The sequence below is a fragment of the Stegostoma tigrinum genome, chromosome 17 (assembly GCF_030684315.1).
Source record: "Stegostoma tigrinum isolate sSteTig4 chromosome 17, sSteTig4.hap1, whole genome shotgun sequence".
NCBI classification, from domain to species: Eukaryota; Metazoa; Chordata; class Chondrichthyes; order Orectolobiformes; family Stegostomatidae; genus Stegostoma; species Stegostoma tigrinum.
Genome location: NC_081370.1, coordinates 19,462,109 through 19,481,343, shown reverse-complemented (window position 1 = coordinate 19,481,343; position 19,235 = coordinate 19,462,109). Strand labels below are relative to the sequence as shown.

Sequence of the window (19,235 nt, the reverse complement as noted above, 5' to 3'; positions counted from 1 at the left end):
AATCCAAAAAGAAGAACGGTAATCTCAGTAGATTCTATGTCACTATGAGAAAATTTTTTAATACTGTCAATAAAAAGGATGTCTGTGACTTCTCAGAACTGCTGAGAACTTTTTCCATTCTTAGCACTGAAAAAAATCCAGAAGACAAATATCAGCCAAGTTTGCTCCAAGAAGCAGACACTGAAAACTAGAATGTGCAATATTGTCCACGTGAACTCAGTGATGAAATTTTGACTGAAATTGTTCAGATTGCAAAGCAGCTGGCTTAACAAATTAATTCAGTAAATTTAAATTATTTGGCAAATGTACAGCTGACATAAGTTCAAGAACAAACTTTCAATTCTTTCACTGCAAAAGAATTATCAGTAGAACTGAGAGAGATGATGCTACATAACCAGCAGTCTTTTAGCATTATGACTGCAGACATGAAAAGACTAGAACAATGGTAAGAAATTTAGAGGGTGGCTAGAGACAACCAACCTAATCAACAAGTGGAAATAGAAAACTTAAATACTTCAGCACAGATGCACCAGCAGACTGAGTGTAAAGATTTGCTTGAACAAAATGGAGATGAGCTTCATACAACTCCATGGAAGTCAGATCAAAATCCAGTTTCTGTTTATTGTCAAAAAAGCCCTGTCGTAAAATCCAAGCTACTACAAGGAAGAAAGCACATGCTTCAACAGAGCAATCATCTTCCATGATCCATGTTCATCAAGACCAATCCCTGAGGTGAAATAATTAGACACCTACCCGAGTTATCAGGGAAGAGATGCTCTTCACAGGACATTCATGAGATTAATGGTCTTCCAAATAGGTAATGAAAAAACTTATGCGTTTAGCAGGAATGGCACATTCCACAAATTACATCCAACAGACAAATGATCCTCCAGCAGAAAAGGATTTGCTGACAATCTGACTGAAGGTCAACTCCTCAAGCCAAAGACCTAGTAATCTTCAAAGTCCAAAGTGAATGCATTCTAGACGAACTGGGAAAAACCTTAAGGCCACCTGAATATGTGAAATCAGGGATATGGGGAGAGATGAGCTAGTAGGAAGAAAGACTTGTTAAAATTATCAACAGTTCTTTAATTTAAATTGCATTAAGAAGGGTGGCATTTATATGCCAGTTAGTGCTGTTCAGGTTACTTCTCAAGAAACAAAGACTAAATTTACCAGTCCCAAGAAGACATCTGATTGTAATCAAGGGCTTGGGAGATCCCGTGAGTGTTAATGGAATAAGCCGTTCATACTTTGAGATTTATAATAGGTAGCGTAAGCACAACAATGTTTTTAGTTCAGTTTAGAAAACACCAGAGTTTTAGTCAGGATGTATCAGCAGTTGAGCTCAGAAGCAGCTTTAAGTTTACCAACAAGGAAGTTTTAGTTCAGTTTAGAAGAAACCAGTTACTGCAGCAGCAGCAGCAGTTCTGAGGAAGGGTCACCAGACTCAAAATGTTAACTCTGTTTTCTCCTCCACGGATGCTGCCAGACCTGCTGAGCTTTTCCAGCAACTTTGTTTTTGTTCCTGATTTACAGCATCCGCAGTTCATTTGGTTTTTACTGCAGTAGCAGTATTTTCTTTGTTAAGTTTCTAAGCCAAGACATTTTAGGGCAGAAACGTTCAGGATGTGAGAATTCAAGAAATATAGGGTATCAGATCTGTGAAAAGAATCATAAACTTGCCTCCCCTCCCTATTCAAGAGACAGAAACTGGAAGAAGTCACTTAAGCAGATACAAAGAGTTGAGATAGGAGAAAAAATTCACTAGATTTGACTATTTGTAACAGATATGTTGGAAAACAAGTTGAAACTGTAGTTTGAAGAAAACCTTGTGATGAAGAATCAGCATACCAGACTCGTATTGTTAACTCTGTTTCTCTCTCCAAAAGATATTAGCAGATCTGGTGAGTTTCTTCAGCATTCTCTGCATTTGTTTTACATTTTCATCATCCACAGCATTATGCTTTCAATTGATACCTTGTTTCCCAGTAAGTTCTTTGTAATTCTAGTATACGTATGCAACTGAGTCAGTTTATTTTCTTCCTTTTCACTAATAAAACTGTGCTGCTTTATTAAAATAAAATCCAAAGTCTCATATGAATGCATGCCAGTGACTAACATGCCAACAAACTGAACAAACCAAAATAGGCATTTGATCTGTCCAGCCAGCCTTCATTCTGGGATCTGCCTTTTCCACTAGTACCATCATAACAGGAGCAGTAAATGTAAAATTAGCTACATCCTAAACATATAAGTGCTAACTAATGGAAAAAAAACTTAGGAGAGATGCTATGTAAGGCAATGATTCTGAAATAGTTAATGTTAAAGCCCCATTAAGCTCCAAACAATTTTATGATCTCACACAGTTGTTGCAATGGAAAGAGGCAGTCTAGTATGAAGTCCGAATGGAGACATACAAGTCATCCCTTGCTGCCAATTTTCTTTTTAATTATATCTAACTAGTCATGTAAGCTGTACCTGTTGCTAACATACAATTAATTACATCCTGTCATTAGACAAGCACCTCTTCCTGTTAACGTCTCATAAGTTGTTTGTCCTCGACCACTGTATATGATACAGGCTCCTATACTCAGCACAGAAAGGAGAATTGGTAGCAGCACTTTCCCTTAACCTTAAGTGGTTGGACAGCAACATATGACAGTGTTGAGCACATCAAGTCACTCTATCTTTAAAATCTCCCTTGCTGCCCAACTCAGCACCGAAATGCATTAGCTATCATGTCACAGCTGTATTGTAAAAGTAGGCATTTTTTTGGGGAGTGTGGACGGTATGGAATTTCATAGAACATAGAACAATACAGTGCAGAACAGACACTTCGGCCCTCGATGTTGCGCCAACCTGCGAACTAATCTAAGCCCCTCCCCCTACACTATCCCATCATCATCCATATGCTTAAATGCCCCTAATGTGGCTGAGTTAACTACATTGGCAGGCAGGGCATTCCATGCCTTTACCTCTCTGAGTAAAGAACCTGCCTCTGACATCTGTCTTAAATCTACCACCCCTCAATTTGCAGCTGTGCCCCCTCGTACAAGCTGACGTCATCATCCTAGGAAAAAGGCTCTCACTGTCCACCCTATCTAATCATCTTGTATGTCTCTATTAAATCCCCTCTTAGTCTTCTTCTTCCAATGAGAACAGGCCCAAGTCCTTCAGCCTTTCCTCATAAGACCTTCGCCCCAGACCAGGCAATATCCTGCTAAATCTCCTCTGCACCTTCTCCAATGCTTCCACATCCTTCCTGTACTGGGTCAACCAGAACTGCACACAACATTCCAAGTCAGGCCGCACTAGCGTTCTGTGTAGTTGCAGCATGGCATCACGGTTCCGGAACTCAATCCCTCTACCAATAAAACCTAATACACCGTAAGCCTTCTTAACAGCACTATCAACCTAGGTGGCAACTTTCAGGGATCTATGTACATGGACACTAAGATCCCTCTGCACATCCACACTACCAAGAATCTTTCCATTGACCCTGTATTCTGCCTTCCTATTATTCTTCCCAAAGTGAATCACCTCACATTTATTTGCATTGAACTCCATTTGCCACCTTTCAGTCCAATTCTGCAGTTATCCAAGTCTCCCTGCAACCTGCAACGTTCTTCCACACTGTCCACCACTCCACTGACTTTAGTGTCATCTGCAAACTTACTGAGCCATCCACCTATGCCTGCATCCAAGTCATTTATAAAAATGACAAACAGCAGTGGTCCCAAAACAGATCCTTGAGGCACACCGCTAGTAACTGGACTCCAGGCTGAATATTTTCCATCAGCCACCACTCATTGCCTTCTTACAGAAATCCAACTTCTGATGCAAACTGCTAAATCTCCCTCAACCCCATGCCTCTGTATTTTCTCCAACAGCCTACCATGTGGAACCTTATCAAAGGCTTTAATGAAGTCCATGCACACCACGTCAACTGCCATACCCTCATCCACATGCTTAAGTCAACTTCTCAAAAAACTCAATGAGGTTTGAGAGACACGACCTGGCCTTGACGAATCCATGCTGACTATCTCCAATCAAATTGTTGTTTGTTAGATGATTATAAATCCTGTCTCTTATAATCCTTTCCAAAACTTTTCCTACAACAGACATAATGCTCACCGGTCTGTAATTACCTGGGTCATCTCTACTGCCCTTTACAACATTTGCAATCCTCCAGTCCTCTGGTGCTAAACATGTAGGCAATGACGACTCAAAGATCAAGGCCAAAGGCTCTGCCATCTCCTCCTTAGCTTCCCCGAGAATCCTCGGAAAAATTCCATCTGGCCCAAGGGATTTATCTACCTCCACACCTTCAAGAATTGATAACACCTCCTCCTTACTAACCTCAATCCTTTCGATTCTGATAGCCCGTATATCAGTCTTCTCCTCTACAATATTCTCCTGTTCCTCACTGAAAACAGATGAGAAATATTGGTTTAGCACCTCTCTGATCTCCACAGGGTCCACACACAACTTGCCACTTCTGTCTTTGACTGACCCTGTTCCTACCCTCGTCGTCCTTTTATTCCTCACACACCTATAGAAAGCTTTAGGGTTCTCCTTTATTCTACCTGCTAATGACTGCTCATGTCCCCTCCTTGTTCTTCTTAACTCTCTCTTTAAATCCTTCCTAGCTAATCTGTAACTCTCCATTGCCTCATCTGAACCGCCGTGTCTCAATGTCACATAAGCCTCCCTCTTCTGCTGAACAAGAGATACAATTTCTTTAGTAAACCATGGTTCCCTTACCTTATCACTTCCTCCCTGCCTGACAGGGACATACCTATAAAGGACACACAACAGCTGTTCCTTAAACCAGCTCCACATTTTGATTCTCCCCATCCCCTGCATTTTACTACCCCATTCTACGCCTCCTAAGTCTTGCCTAATCGCATTATAATTGCCCTTCCCCCATCTATAACTCTTGATCTGTGACATGTTCATTACCAAGTACCAGATCCAATGTGGCCTCCCCTCTTGTCAGCCCTTTGACATACTGTGTCAGGAAACCCTCCTGCACAAATTGGACAAAAACTGATTCATCTGACGTACTAGAGTTATAGCATTTCCAGTCAATGTTGGGGAAGTTAAAGTCTCCCAAAATGACCAAATCTTTTTTTCACTCCTGCCCAGAATCGTTTTGACAATCCTCTCCTCCACATCCCTGGAACTTTGCAGAGGCCTATAAAAAAAACTCCCAGCAGTGTGACCTCTCCTCTCCTGTTTCTGACCTCAGACCATACCACCTCAGTAGATGAGTCCTCATCAAATGTTCTTTCAGCCAACGTTATACTGTCCTTGACAAACAAAGTCACACCTCCCCCTCTTTTACCACCTTTCCTGATCTTTATGAAAGATCTAAACCCCGGAACTTGCAAAATTTCTGGTAATCACAAATAGGTATTTTCACTTAGAAGATGTGAACATGTCATGATATGATCAGATAATATTATCACACATACTAGTTTCAATATCATTCAATAATATAGTATGTATGCTAACCTGGAAGATAGACTACACGGACACTTTTGGATTGAGATATGGGTGAGTAAATCCTACAACTGCAGTTGGAAATCTAAAAAAAATATAAAATTATGGATTTTATATTTTTAAAAAATCTGTCTCTTTTCCTCTTACTCCTATCCTTTTTCCCCATCTATTTCTTTTCTGCACTTACCCACTTTATTCCTTGTGCTGTTACTTTTACTGTGTTTCAATCATATTTGTTAAGGAGATATGAAGTTGGTTGCCCTGATCGCCAGGTCTCTGAGTCTAATCAAACCAAGCATCTATGTTACTAATTGACATTTCCAGCAACTTGCAAAGCAAAAGCAAATTCAAAACTTAAATATTCATGGACAAGTGTGACTGTTGGCAGATGTGATCAAATGCCCTGCACAGCAACTTAAAGACATTGCATCAGATCTCATTTCAAAATCTGGCTTGCTCTTTTTTTTATTTCCTACTACAGGTCCCAATTTATGGCACTAGATGGTGATATAGAGCTACAGAAACACCATTGTGCAACCTGACAAATTGGAACACAGCGTGAACTTTAAACATAAGAAACAAGAGTAGATTATTCTGCCCACTGGGATGTTCAATTAGGTCATGGCTGATCTATACATTAATACCATTTGCCAAATTTTCTCCAGATCCCTAAAACCCCTAACCAACCAAAATCTATTAACCTTGACAGCTCCAACTATCACAGTATACACAGCCATTTGAGGAAGTGTTTGAAATTTCTACTACTGTGTTAAAAACAGTTTGCTAATTTTGGCTCCTAGCTCTAATTTTATATGTCTCCCTCTTGATTCTTCCATCACCTGATAAAAGTGTCTCTACATCTACTCCGGCAAATTCATCCAGCATTAGAAACATCTCAATTAGATCATGCCTTAATCCCTTACACCCAGGCAAATTCACACAATTTTTACTCCACCCGTTTTCATAATTTAATCATAACTTGAGTTCCAGTATTATTTGGATGAATCTTGGATGTCCTGCTCCAAAGCCAGAATATTTTCTATAATGTGATATGCAAAACTGAATGTAAATTTTATGGTGTCTTATCTAAGCGCAGTAAAATAGAAGCATCATTTTCTCCCTTTGCAGTTTAGACTCCTTGATATGAAGACAAACACTGCAGCAGCCTTTAGTGATTTGCACCTGTGTACTAGCTTTTAATTATTTCTGTACTTGGACTACCAAATGTCCGCTTCTTTGCGGTTTCTAGTTTATCAACTATTTTTAAAAATTTGATTTGTCTTTCATTGGTCCAAACTTCAGCTCTATTTGCCATAGTTTTGTCCACACAGTTAATCTATCTCCCTTTGCAACTTACTGTTCCCATCTGCAATACTTACTATAACCCTATCTGCAAACTTGAACATACAACTCTTCACTCACATCAGCAACAAATAGGGCAAAAAAATCGAATCGAGAAGACAGTCAGGAGTTTCACCATGAAAGGCATGGTGAAAATGGGTTCACAGGTTGACAAAAAGGCATCGTGAACTGGAGCCAAACAATTTTATAGAACCTACCACTTTTCCTCAGGATGGTTGTGTACGACGTGTATAATCCGACCTGGTGGGTAGAGTGGCACACTAGCAGAAAGAGCGATAGTAAGGTCACTGGGGTAGGTCCATTGCCTGTTACTCTGAATGTTAGGCACTTCCTCATCATCTGGCAGTTCAGATTTAGGAATACATTTAGTACCGCCCATGATTATTCTCCACTGCAGAAAAAATTTTAATTTAAAAAAATTTAAACATTTGGAATCATGTTATTCATCGATAATACTGGACTAAGACAAAATTCTCCTCCACCCAAGGGTAAAGGGCCTTGTTCTTCAACTTATCTATGCCATAATTTTATAAACCTCTATAAAGGTCACCCCGCAACTTCCTATGCCCCAGTGAAAAAGTCACAGCCTATCCAGCCTCTCTCCATTCCAGGCAACTTCCCTCTCTAGCTTAATAATATCCTTCCTATAATTGGATGACCAGAACAGGTCACATTATTCCAGAAGAGGCCTCACGAACATCCTGTACAATCTCGACATGATGTCGCAGATCCTATACTCAAAGCTCTCAGCAATGAAGGCAACCATGCTAAACATCTTCTTAACCACCCTGTCTACATGTGACGTAAACTTCAAAGAATTATGTGCCTGAACACCTAGTTCTCTGATCTACAACAAGACCCAAGGCCCCATTTTTAATTGCATAAGTCCTGCACTTGCTTGTTTTATCAAAATGCAAGACCTTGCAATTATCCAAATTAAACTCCATCAATCACTCTTCAGCCCATTGACCCAATTGATCAAGATTTCTTTGTAATCTTAGATAACCCTCTTCGCTATCGACTATACTACCAATTATGGTGTCATCTGCAAATTTGGTAACCATGCCTTCTATATTCTCATCTAAACAATTTATATAAATAATAAACAATAATGGACCCAGCACCGATCCCTGTGGAACAACACTGGTAACAGGTCTCCAGTCGAAAAACAATCCTTCACCACCACTCTGTTGCCTGCTAGTAAGCTAATTTTGTATCCAAGCAGCAAGTTCACCCTGAATCCCATGTGATTTAACTTACTCCTTTCCCGTCAACCTGAATCCATGATCACTTCATTTGCTTCCTATACTCCACTACATATTCAAGACCACACTGTAGGTATCTTATCCACACTAAGTTCCATTTACCTTTGAGCCTATCTCTAATTAGCACCACGGCCTCCCCATTCTCTAAATTACTGAATTCAAAATCTTTGCTCTCATCTATAAATTCTTCACCTGTCCTGTTACTTGCAAACTCTTGCAACCCTGTCTGAACGCACTGTTTCCACTGTTCCAAATCTAATTTATTTTCATTTCCAGCTATTAGAGTACACACCGCATTGTTGCAAAGTGTAATAGTTCGCAATACAGAATGCACAGATGTAATATAAGCATGCTTAAAAATAATGTTTTGCACTACTGGGAAATTGGTTAGTCAAGAATACAGTCCTGATGTTTCTGAATTGATAACAGCAGCCAGATAATAATAACAATCAATTTTCCAAAATGCCTACAAACACAAACAAAAATACTATATTCCGGCTTTTGATGCATGCTACCATAGTATATTCACGTTATTCAATAAAAAATACTTAAGGAGGAAGTACACACAGAAAAAAGTCAGAAGAATAGGAAGGCATACCTTTGGTTTATTGCTCTTCTGCAACACTTCAAGTAAGTGTCTACGAAAGACCTCTAGCTGCGACAAACCAAGTCTGTAGGAACATAAGATTGGCAATGCATTATTAATATTCCTCGGCTAGTAACAACTAGGAACATATCCCATGGTAATACTTAATAGAACAAAAGTACTTGTGTGAAACCTGTATGCCTCATCTGGAAACCAAACAGCTGCACACAACAATGGCAGTCAACCTATTTGATCTTTCATCTAATGGGACTAGGTATTGAGAAGTTGCACAAACAAATGTGATTTATAGAAAGTGCAATGGACATTCTACTTGTGTAGAACTGTAATCTTATACCTCTTAACTCTCAATCTCTTCTCTCTGCTTCTCCACGATGTATCATCCAGAGTCCCTTTAAGCCTCTTCACTGAACTCTTAAACATATGGGCCTCAAACTCTGTTGATTCTGTAATCTTACACTATTCATAAACCTTATTCCTTCCAATGTAGGTTCTACCCTCACTAGTTTTTCGCTTGGTTGTTAACACAAACAGTTCTTTTCTTTTGCCTGATGTTTGACAAAGTCCCACAAAAGAGATTAATGTGCAAGTTTAAAGCGCATGGGATTGGCGGAAGTGTATTGAGATGGATAGGAAACTGGTTAGCAGAGAGAAAACAAGGAGTAGGAATTAATGGGTCCTTTTCAAATTGGCAGGCAGTCATTGGTGGTGAAACCCCAGCTATTCACAATATATATTAATGATTTGGATGTGGGGACAAAACGTAACACCTCCAAGCCTGCAGGTGATATCAAGTTGAGTGGGAGGTGAACTGTGACGAGGATGCAGAGATCCTTCAGCATGATCTCGACAGGTTGGGTGAGAGGGCAAATCAATGGCAGATGCTGTATAATTTAGATAAATGGGAGGTTATTCACTTCAGAAGGAAAAATAAGTCACATTAGTACCTGAATGGCTGTAAATTGGGAGAGGGGAGTGTGCAGCAGGACCTGGGTATCCTTGTACACCAGTCGCTGAAGGTAAGCATGCAGGTGCAGCAGGCGGTAAAGAAGGCAAATGGTACGTTATCCTTCATTGGGGCAGGTTTCCAGTACAGGGCAGGAATATGTTACAGTTATACAAGGTCTTGGTGAGACTACACCTGGAATAGTGTGTGCAGTTTGGGTCTCCTTTTCTGAGGAAGGATGCTCTTGCTGTCGAGGAAGTGCAGTGAATGTTTACCAGGTGGATTCTGACGATGACAGGTCTCACATATGAAGAGATTGACTAAGTTGGGATTGTTTTCGCTGGAGTTCTGACAAATGAGTGGGGGGGGCGTCTCATACAGACTTATAAAATTTCAACAGGGCTTGACATGGTAGATGCAGGGAGGATGTTCCCGATGATGAGTGTGTCCAGAACCAGGTGTCACAGTATGAGGATTTGGGGTAGACAATTTAGGATGTAGATGAGGAGGCATTTCTTCACCGATAGAGTAAGGGACCTGTTGATGCACATTGCATGTATTCAAAAAGCGACTAGGATACATTGAATATCTTCAAAGATGCACTTGGGGTGAATGGGATCAAAGGTTATGGGGTAAAAGCAGGATTTTGAGTTGGACGATCAGCCATAATCATGAAGAATGGCAGGGCAGGCTTTCAGTGGTGAATGGCCTCCTCCTGCTCCTATCTTCTATGTTTCTCACATATGAGCAGCTGTTGTGGGTTGTCTTCCCCAAATGTTTCTGTCTAACTGACTTCGAGTAGAGTGTCAAAGCAGCAAGAACTGCTGCCTTCTCTTTTGTATTCAGACATTAAAATTTTAGCCCTATTTTCAATAAGTTTCAGTCTGAGTCACAGCCTGTATGGCAGCTCAATATGATATGCTCATCTGAAAGCAAACCTGATGTGATATTATGTGACCCTCCCCACTATTCCATTTTATAGTGATTGGATAAACATATGGATGATAATGTAATAGTATAGGTTAGATGGGCTTCAGATTGGTTTCACAGGTCGGGTGCAACATCGAGGGCCGAAGGGCCTATACTGTGCTGTCATGTTCTATGTTCTATTAAATTGAAGGAGATAGTTTAAAACATCATGTTTTAAACGGTCAATGGTCATAACAGTTAGACAATGATATTAAAGGATACATATCTAAAGGTAGATAGGTCAAGTACAGATTAACCATAATCCAAATGAATTGCAGAAAGGGCTCAAGGGGCTAAATAGCCTATCATTGTTCCCACATTCACAAGCAATATGGTGAAAGAGTAACATTCTTTAGGAATTTTAAGGATGCATGTAAATGTTTCTATACAATGAGAAATTTAACTAATCTTGTTTGTGTATGATTTTGTGCATAATGATTTCTCTAGCCCCAGCAAATGCCTACATGTTTGAAAAATGTAGTTGAGTTACCCATGCACCAGACAATGCCATTAAACAGGCAGGGCTGAAAGTCAAAAGATATCCTTTCCATTAGAGGATCAGATCTGCCAATGATGGGTGGAGAGGAAGAGAAGTAACTAAAACAGTCAATCAAATATTAGCATAATCTGGGCTAATGCAACTATGCAAAAGATCAAAAGTTTAAATGTATGTCATGAATATAACAATGCATGACTGATTTTCTGTTCTCTTTTATATTGATTCAAAAATCAATTTGCTTGAAGTATTTTGTACAATTTTGCGCAAAATTGGCAATGTATCTAGATCAGTGTGGCATGCTTTCTCCAACTTCATCACATTGCATTCATCAAATTATCCCAAGGCACTTTGTGTCACATTAGCTCATCATTAATGATGTTAAGTTGCAGTGGTCAACAATTAAATCCTCACTCAGGTCTGTATCTCGTGTAACAATGATTCCAAAACTTCTGAATTCATATTTAAATGAGTCAAAGTTGAATAAATTTATTTGGTACTTATGATCTGGGACTGACAGTCACCCGAAATTACTAAATGGCTGGAGTTTTAAACAGCATAATTATTTGAACAAATTTCCAGCTCAAGTCAGTATAGTCTTAAAGTTCTGTTGGGCATGTTGTGATCATCAACGTAATACAATCTATAAAGCTACCTGATGGTAATGCTACATGTTACATTTTATGTTCAGCCTAACATGAATTAGCTCAAAAGGAAATCAGGATACCTCATTCAGTGCACATTGAGTGTTGACATATGGGAACTGTAGAATACTTGGCAGAAAATTTAGAAGTGACTGAAAATCTGTCTATTAGACATAAAGGATCACATGAAGCTCAAATCAAGAGATAGCAGTTCAGGGAAGAGACTAAAGTGGTGGAAGATGATGTAATTAAAGAAACAGCTCATCAAATAAATTCCAAAATGTACAAATTAACTATTCAAACATTGTACTGTAGAATCCCTCTGATAATTTGTTAAAGTAAGACTTCTTCACTGTTCTATCTCAAAAAGATTGCTTAAGCTTGAACAAGATAGAGAAATAGATGTAGTGAGGACCATGAAGCAGGTAGTAGAAATACAGTCAGATTCATTGGAGCTGAATAGAATTTGTTCTTGGTCTATTAAAGAGTTAGCTGTTTGGTGAATCTCGGGCAATTGATTAAAGTCTTTTCTGTCCTTAACCTTTTGTGGTAGGGGACAAATTGATTATTAAGTTAATAAAACATCTTGACATAGGGTACATAAAATTGAACAGATGAATACACAGCTTAAAGACTGATGCGGGAGAAGTGAGTTCCTGCTCATGGACACCAGTACCGAGTAAAGTGCAGGTAAACCATGTGGATAGAGGACTAGAGAGGGTTTTAAACTAAATAGTGGTGGCAATGTGATCAAAAGGAGAAGTATGCTGCAAATCAAAAAGTGTAGCCAAGGAAAGAGATCAAAATAGCAATATGGGAAGTGATGATCAGAAAATGATGGGAAGGGGCAGGAAGAAAGGAAACTAGAAATATGCCAACAGTTAAGACTAGATTTTACAAAGATAACTAAAAGACAAAATTACAAGCTCTGTATCTGAATGCACATTCATAACAAAGTAAATAAATTGACTGCACACATTCAAATATGATGTGACAACCATTATAGAGTTATGGCTTCAGGATGACAACAGTTGGGTCCTGAATATTGAGGAGTATGAGGCATTCAAGGAATTTAGCAAGCTGGTAAGGGTGGAGGAATCACACTGTTAATCAAGGATGTCATTTGTGCAATAGCTTGAGACGACCTTGGTTCAGGAGTTCAGTATGTAGAATTGGTTGGAGTGAGGAACAGCGTGGGAATTAAGTTTTCTGGAACTAGTCTAGCTATAGGTCACCGAACAGTAATCACAATCATAATGTGGGACAAAATATACAAGAAGAAATACAGGGTGACTGTGATAAAAAGATACCAACAACCATGGGTGACTTTAATCCGTGTGTAAACTGGAAAAGTCAGAATGGTAGTAGTAGCCTGGATAAGAAGTGTAAAGAATATTTATGAAATAATTCCTTACAGCAGCATGTTTTGGAACCAACCAAAGAAGTTACGGATAACTTAATGACCTCAGAGTGGAGGTACTCCTAAACAGCAGCGACCACAACATGATTGAGTTTTACATCCAGTTTGAAAAGGAGAATTTGGGTGTAAGATCAGTATTTTAAACCTAAATAAAGGGCCTGAAAACTGAAATGGTAGAAGTGAACTGGCATACTTAGCTAAGGGTATCAATACAAGTAGTTAAAAAGGAAAAGAGCAAGTAAAATGGGTGCTGGTCCTTTAGAAAGTGAGAATGGGACATTAATAGTTGATTATAAGGAATTGGCATACGAAATGCACAAATATTTTGCATGCAACTTCATTACAGAGAATACAAAAATACAACTAACAATTAGAAATCAGGAAGTAAAAGGGAGTGGGAAGTGTAGTGAAATTACAATCACCCACTACTTCATTCTAGGATCTTAAAAAGGTAGAAGATGTGTGCTGTTAATTTTCCAAAATTACCTGGAATCAGGGAAGATTCAATTGGAATGGAAAATAGCAAATATAATCCCTGAATTAAAGAAATGGGGGGGAGGGGGTAGACAGAAAATAGGAAAATATAAGCCAGTTAAATTGACATCTGTCATGGAGAAGGTGTTAGATTCCAACCTTAAATAAATCATAGTTGCACATTTAGAAAAATCTTGAAGTAACTGGGAAGAGTCAACATGTTTTTGTTAAAGGGAAATCATGTTCGCTAAATGTAGATAAAGGGTGTCTCCACAGATGTCCTATACTTGAATTTCCAGAAGGCGTTTGATAAGGAGCTATAGCAAAGGTTATTGCAGAAAATAAATGCTCATGGTCTAATTAATATGGATAGACGATTGACTTGCTGGCAGAAAACAGAATGCAGAAATGGTACTTTGTCTGACTGGCTGGGAACGATAGGTGAAGTCCTGTGTAATGAGTTTTTGCCTTCCTCATATCACTGACTTGGAGAAGGCATAATAGCTAAATTTGCAGATTGGTTTGTTTGCTGTTCAAAACTTATAAGGAAGTCGCAGAAGGACGCAGATGAGTTGAACTAGTACAGTAAAATCTGGCAGACGAAGTATAATGTGAAGTTATTCATTTTGGCAGGAAGAATGTAAAGCAGAGTATTACTTAAATACAGAATGACTCCAAAATTCCAATTTTGAATTAGGCAGCAAAGGACAGTCAGAGATTTAGAAAAGTGTCATTGTCACTTCTGGACCCTTTTGCTGTGCTGAGGCCCACTATCCCACTGGGTAAGGACTCAGGTCTTAAATAGAGACGTCAATCACCTGCTGCAAATGAACTCTGGAGTTGTTCTAGTTGACTCTGAAACAGATCTACATTAACTAACACTGACAAGGGGGGGCCCAACAAGGCTGTTTTATAAGAACTCAAGTGATGCAGCTTGGGATCAGGAGTGAGGAATGTTGGATGTCATGGTTAACAAACTTGTATACCAGAGGAGCAGTTCAGGCCAGTTGGGAATGGGGGACAGTGTGAACTGGGAACCCATAGAGGAGTCGTAATAGACTTGAAACATTAACTCCATTTGACTCTCTGCAGAATTTCTGCCAGACCAGCTGCGTTTCTCCACATATTCTGTGTTCATTTTGGATTTCCAGTATCAGCAGTATTTTGCCTTTATTGAAGTATTTCATTCATTGTCACTTCTCTTTCAGGTATGACCACCTTAAAGAGGTTGTGTTTGTCTCTCCAATGGGATCTCCATTTTCATCTTTTGGTTTGTTCATAGCAGCGCTTTCCATCTCCCTCCTACTGTGTAATCAGGTGACCACTTTTCACATCCTTCATATTTTGAACCCAAACAAGATGATGGGTACCTCCCAGTTCTGAACAACAGTTACACCAGACTCAAATTGTTAATTCTCTTTCACAGATGCTGCCAGACCTGCTGAGTTTCTCTAGTACTTTGCGTACCTTTCAGATATCCAGAATTTGCAGTATTTTGTTTTTATCAGACTATCAAAGTAGGGTTTTGGATTTCAGGCAAGCCCAATTTCCGGATTGTAATTCTCATGGAATCTCTGGATCTATATCTCAGGTAATAACATACAAAAGATCATAATAACCACATGGCAATCTGAAGTTCTTCAAAAATTTCAAATGGTGCAGCTTCTGAAATAAGTGCTGGTCTTGTATCCGACATTCATTATTGAATCAAACTAACAGCTGTATACATTCAGCAATTCACTAAAGAAAACAAAGATTTGATATCTGCTAACTTATGAAGCAGCATCTCAAATATTTTTTTCACAATAGAATGGTTCTCCTCAAAGCCATCAGCAGATAAGCAAAACCACCACATACTCAATGAAATTTGAATTTCTGACAATGCCAGTTAAATTATCCAAATAAGTACCAGATTATTTTTAATTAATAAAATGATGCAATCATTAACAACTGCAAACTGCCTAGCTCCTGCTCATTTCCTTTCTAAGATTAAAAAAAAACCACCAAAAGTGAAATAGCAGGGCTAACTGGATAAATAGTTCTTCCACGTGTTCCACAACTGGAAGATCAATCTGGGTGAATAGCAATACAAAGTGAAAATCAATGAAAAGCAATTAAATAAAGCTGGTTCTTAGAAAACTAAGCCTCAAATCTGTAAACATTCTGCCAGACAATCAAAATCATAAATAGTCAAAAAGCACAGAATTGAAGTTGCAATATAGTACAGTGGATTAAGAGCATGATAAAATTTAAATAGGATTCCTCGACTTGCCTTGGTACCAGATCCTTGCCAAGAATGACAGATGTCACAAACTCCTTGGAGTATTCCATAGCATCGGAGCTGAGGATTAAATTGGAAAAGAACAATTAAATTGGAGGCACAGTCATCTGAAAGAAAATTTAATATCGAACATCAAATGATCATATTTAAAAAGCACAAAAGATATACTTATTAAAACTGATCTAATATTAAACTGATAAATTTTCATATAGGACAAGATTAGCATTTACTTTCTTCCTTCCTCTCCTGAAGACAATTATTCTTGCTAGGATACGGTTCCATGGGTACCAAAGGTTTCAAGTAATCTGCCCAAGTAGCCATTCTTCATTTGAAAGTACAGGCTGTAGCCATCAACATGCTATTTGATCTTGAGCCAATCGCAATCAATTCCAAAGTTGTCCATGGCCAATATTCGGAGAACTATATCGCAGAAAGATTGTTAATTTAGAACTAGGAGTATAGATTCTGCATGATATGCTCCTAATCCATAGACAGCAAAGTCAAATTATGTCTGTAAAAGTAATCAAAGCATAATGGAGCACAGACCAGTAGTGGGATATTTTAGTCTCTTAAGGCTCATACTACAATAGGTGATGGTTTTGTGTGCAAGGTTAAGGAGAACTCAAATATTTTATTTTAACATATACTTATCATCATATTCTACCTTTTTTAATACTTCTGCTGTACTTTGATAAAGATGCAAAGGAAATTTAAGAAAAAATTAAGTCAATCCAGTTAATATGAGTGAATGCTCAGAAAACACAACCAATAGAAGCATGATTAGGTCCTTTAGGTATATCCTTAAATAAATTTATTTTACATTTGACATCTCTGTTAATGTAAATTGGAACTCAACTGGTATCTCATGTAATCAAATGCTTGTTTTACTTCTCATTGTGGGGACCTTCTGAAAATTAAGGTAGGCAATGTTAAGAGCAGAGAACAAAACATTTTCCATATTGGGCATTCAACATCGGTGTCCATTAGTTTCTGATCAAGTCGGTATATGTGCTTTAGCCCCAAGAAGAGTACAGCATCTTCATCTGCACCATATTTCCATTTATCACACTTATTCAGTGGCCAGTTCAGATGGACTTTGAATTAGGATCTCGAAGTTGAAACAACAGTGACTCATCCATTCTCCTTCTCAGTCCCCTGGGCTAATTATTCTTATAAATTCTTCTTGCTTTTTAAATGGGCTGAACATTTTCTGTGCAACAGAAAACATTGATTCAAATTTCTGCTATTTTAACACATTTGTTAACTCATTTGAAGCAAACTTGAGGATCTCCTGTGCCTAATACATTACTGAGTTTTGTTTAATTGTATGTTCCTAAAAAAAACTAATTACTGCTAATTAGTAAAACACAACAGACTGAATTTAAAGTCCGGTCATGAACTTTGAAGAATGGAATGTGATCATCAGTTTTCTACAGCAGTTTAGAAGTACCCATCACTTTTAGACTATTTTACATATGTACAATCTCCACACACTGACTGTTTTTAATATACTAGCCTCCCTAACACCGTAAGTGGTATGAAGTCAGCAGACGTTCAAGTTCAAATTCTATTAGTCTGGGGATGGAATTTGCTAGTTGGAATACTACCATCAATTTCACATGAGGTGCACTCCATTTGAAATAAAATGTAATGTGTGTATAGCAACAATGTTTTTAAAATATTAAAGATAATGTATTAACAAAGTTCAGACACAATTCAATCCCTATTTAGTCTAAATCATACAGTACCATTTTTCTTGTATTTTAATCAATCAAATAAGTCACTAATACAGTAGGCAAACTCAATATCACTCATCTGCAACAGTGTTTTTTTCCCTGTCCTATATCAGTCCATGCAGCTACTAACTCTGGTAGTTTTCTGTAACCTGGATTAGATAAAGTTCACCTACCTAAGAAGTCCTCCAGGTGGAGAGTAAGCATAACAATGTAGTGTAGGGTACTGAGGTCTGAGCAAGAAAGAAAGAATGGCTGCAGTTCCAGCTCCTAAGGAATGTCCAACCACAACTAATCCGTAATGTTTGGTCCCTTTTACCTGGTAGTAAAATAACGGGAATATAATGACAAACAATATTTGTGATGGTTTTTTTTTAAACTTACCTTCATAAATGGCATGGCCTTAAAGAATTTGTTTTGTCATTATAATAAATGGTTACATCGAGTTATCACCATTTAATTAGGACATTTCAATACCACAATTTACCCCTTATTGAAAAACTACATCCATTGCTTGATTTGCCTGGTCTTCCATAGCCGTTAGTTACCGATTAGCCTTCGGCAAAATATCTCACTTAGAACATAACACAAGACCATATGAATTAGGAGTAGGAATCCGCAATTCAGCCACTTGAGCCTGTTCTCAACCCAGCTCAACTCCACTCTCCTGCCAGCACTCCATGACCCTTCAACGTTTTACTATTTAAAAACCTATCCCTTTCCTTAAATTTACTCTGTCCCAGCATCCACCACACTGTGGGATAGTTAATTCCACAAATTCATTACCCTTTGAGAGAAGTACTTTCTCCTCATCTGTTTTAAATCTGCTACTCCTGATCTATAAGCTCTTGTTCCAGATTGCCCCATAGGGGATACATCTGCTCTATATCTACTATGTCAATTCCCTTTAGTATCTTACATGCCTCAATGAGATCTCCTGACATTCTTCAAAACTCTAGAGATACAGGCTTAAACTGCTCAACTTCTCTTGATAAAATAACCTCTCATCTCTGGAATCAATCTAACGAACCTCCTCTGAACTGTCTTCAATACAACCACATCCCTCCTAAGTAAGTGGATCAAAATTTGTATGATGTTCCAGGTATAGTGTCACTAATGTCTTATACAGTTTCAACATTTTCCTGCTTTAATACTCTTATTACTTTCACGATAAATGCTAAAATTCCATTTGCATTATTTATTGCCTGCTGTACCTGCATTCTTACTTTCTGCAATTCATGCTCAAGGACCCAATTCCCTCTGCACTGAAACACTATGAAGTTTCTCTCCGTTCAGGCAATAAGTTGCCTTTCCATTTCTTCAATCAAAGTGGATTACCTCACATTTATCCACATCAAATGCCATCTGCCATTCACCTAACCTACCCATATCCATTTGTAAACTTTTTATTTCTTCATTGCAACTTGCTTTCCCACCTATTTTCATAGTACCTCCTGTCCCTGCAACCAAGCCATAATATGGATTATAAAGAGGTAGTAAGAACTGCCGATGCTGGAGTCAGAGATAACACAG

General features: G+C 38.5%; 1 protein-coding gene across 8 annotated transcripts in view; it reads right to left on the bottom strand.

Moving 5' to 3' along the window:
- Positions 1-19,235, bottom strand: part of dagla (diacylglycerol lipase, alpha) — a 319,027-nt gene that overhangs the window by 47,689 nt on the left and 252,103 nt on the right. For all 8 annotated transcript variants that reach the window (XR_007249020.2, XM_048545917.2, XM_048545916.2 and 5 more), the window contains 4 exons: positions 17,879-18,021; positions 15,961-16,029; positions 8,734-8,806; positions 7,068-7,261 (listed from right to left, as the gene is read on the bottom strand). Coding sequence is in view for 7 of the 8 variants with exons in the window: in XM_048545917.2 (XP_048401874.1) it covers positions 7,068-7,261; positions 8,734-8,806; positions 15,961-16,029; positions 17,879-18,021 (479 nt within the window). In the remaining variant the exon portion in view is untranslated. The remainder of the gene's footprint in view (positions 1-7,067; positions 7,262-8,733; positions 8,807-15,960; positions 16,030-17,878; positions 18,022-19,235) is intronic.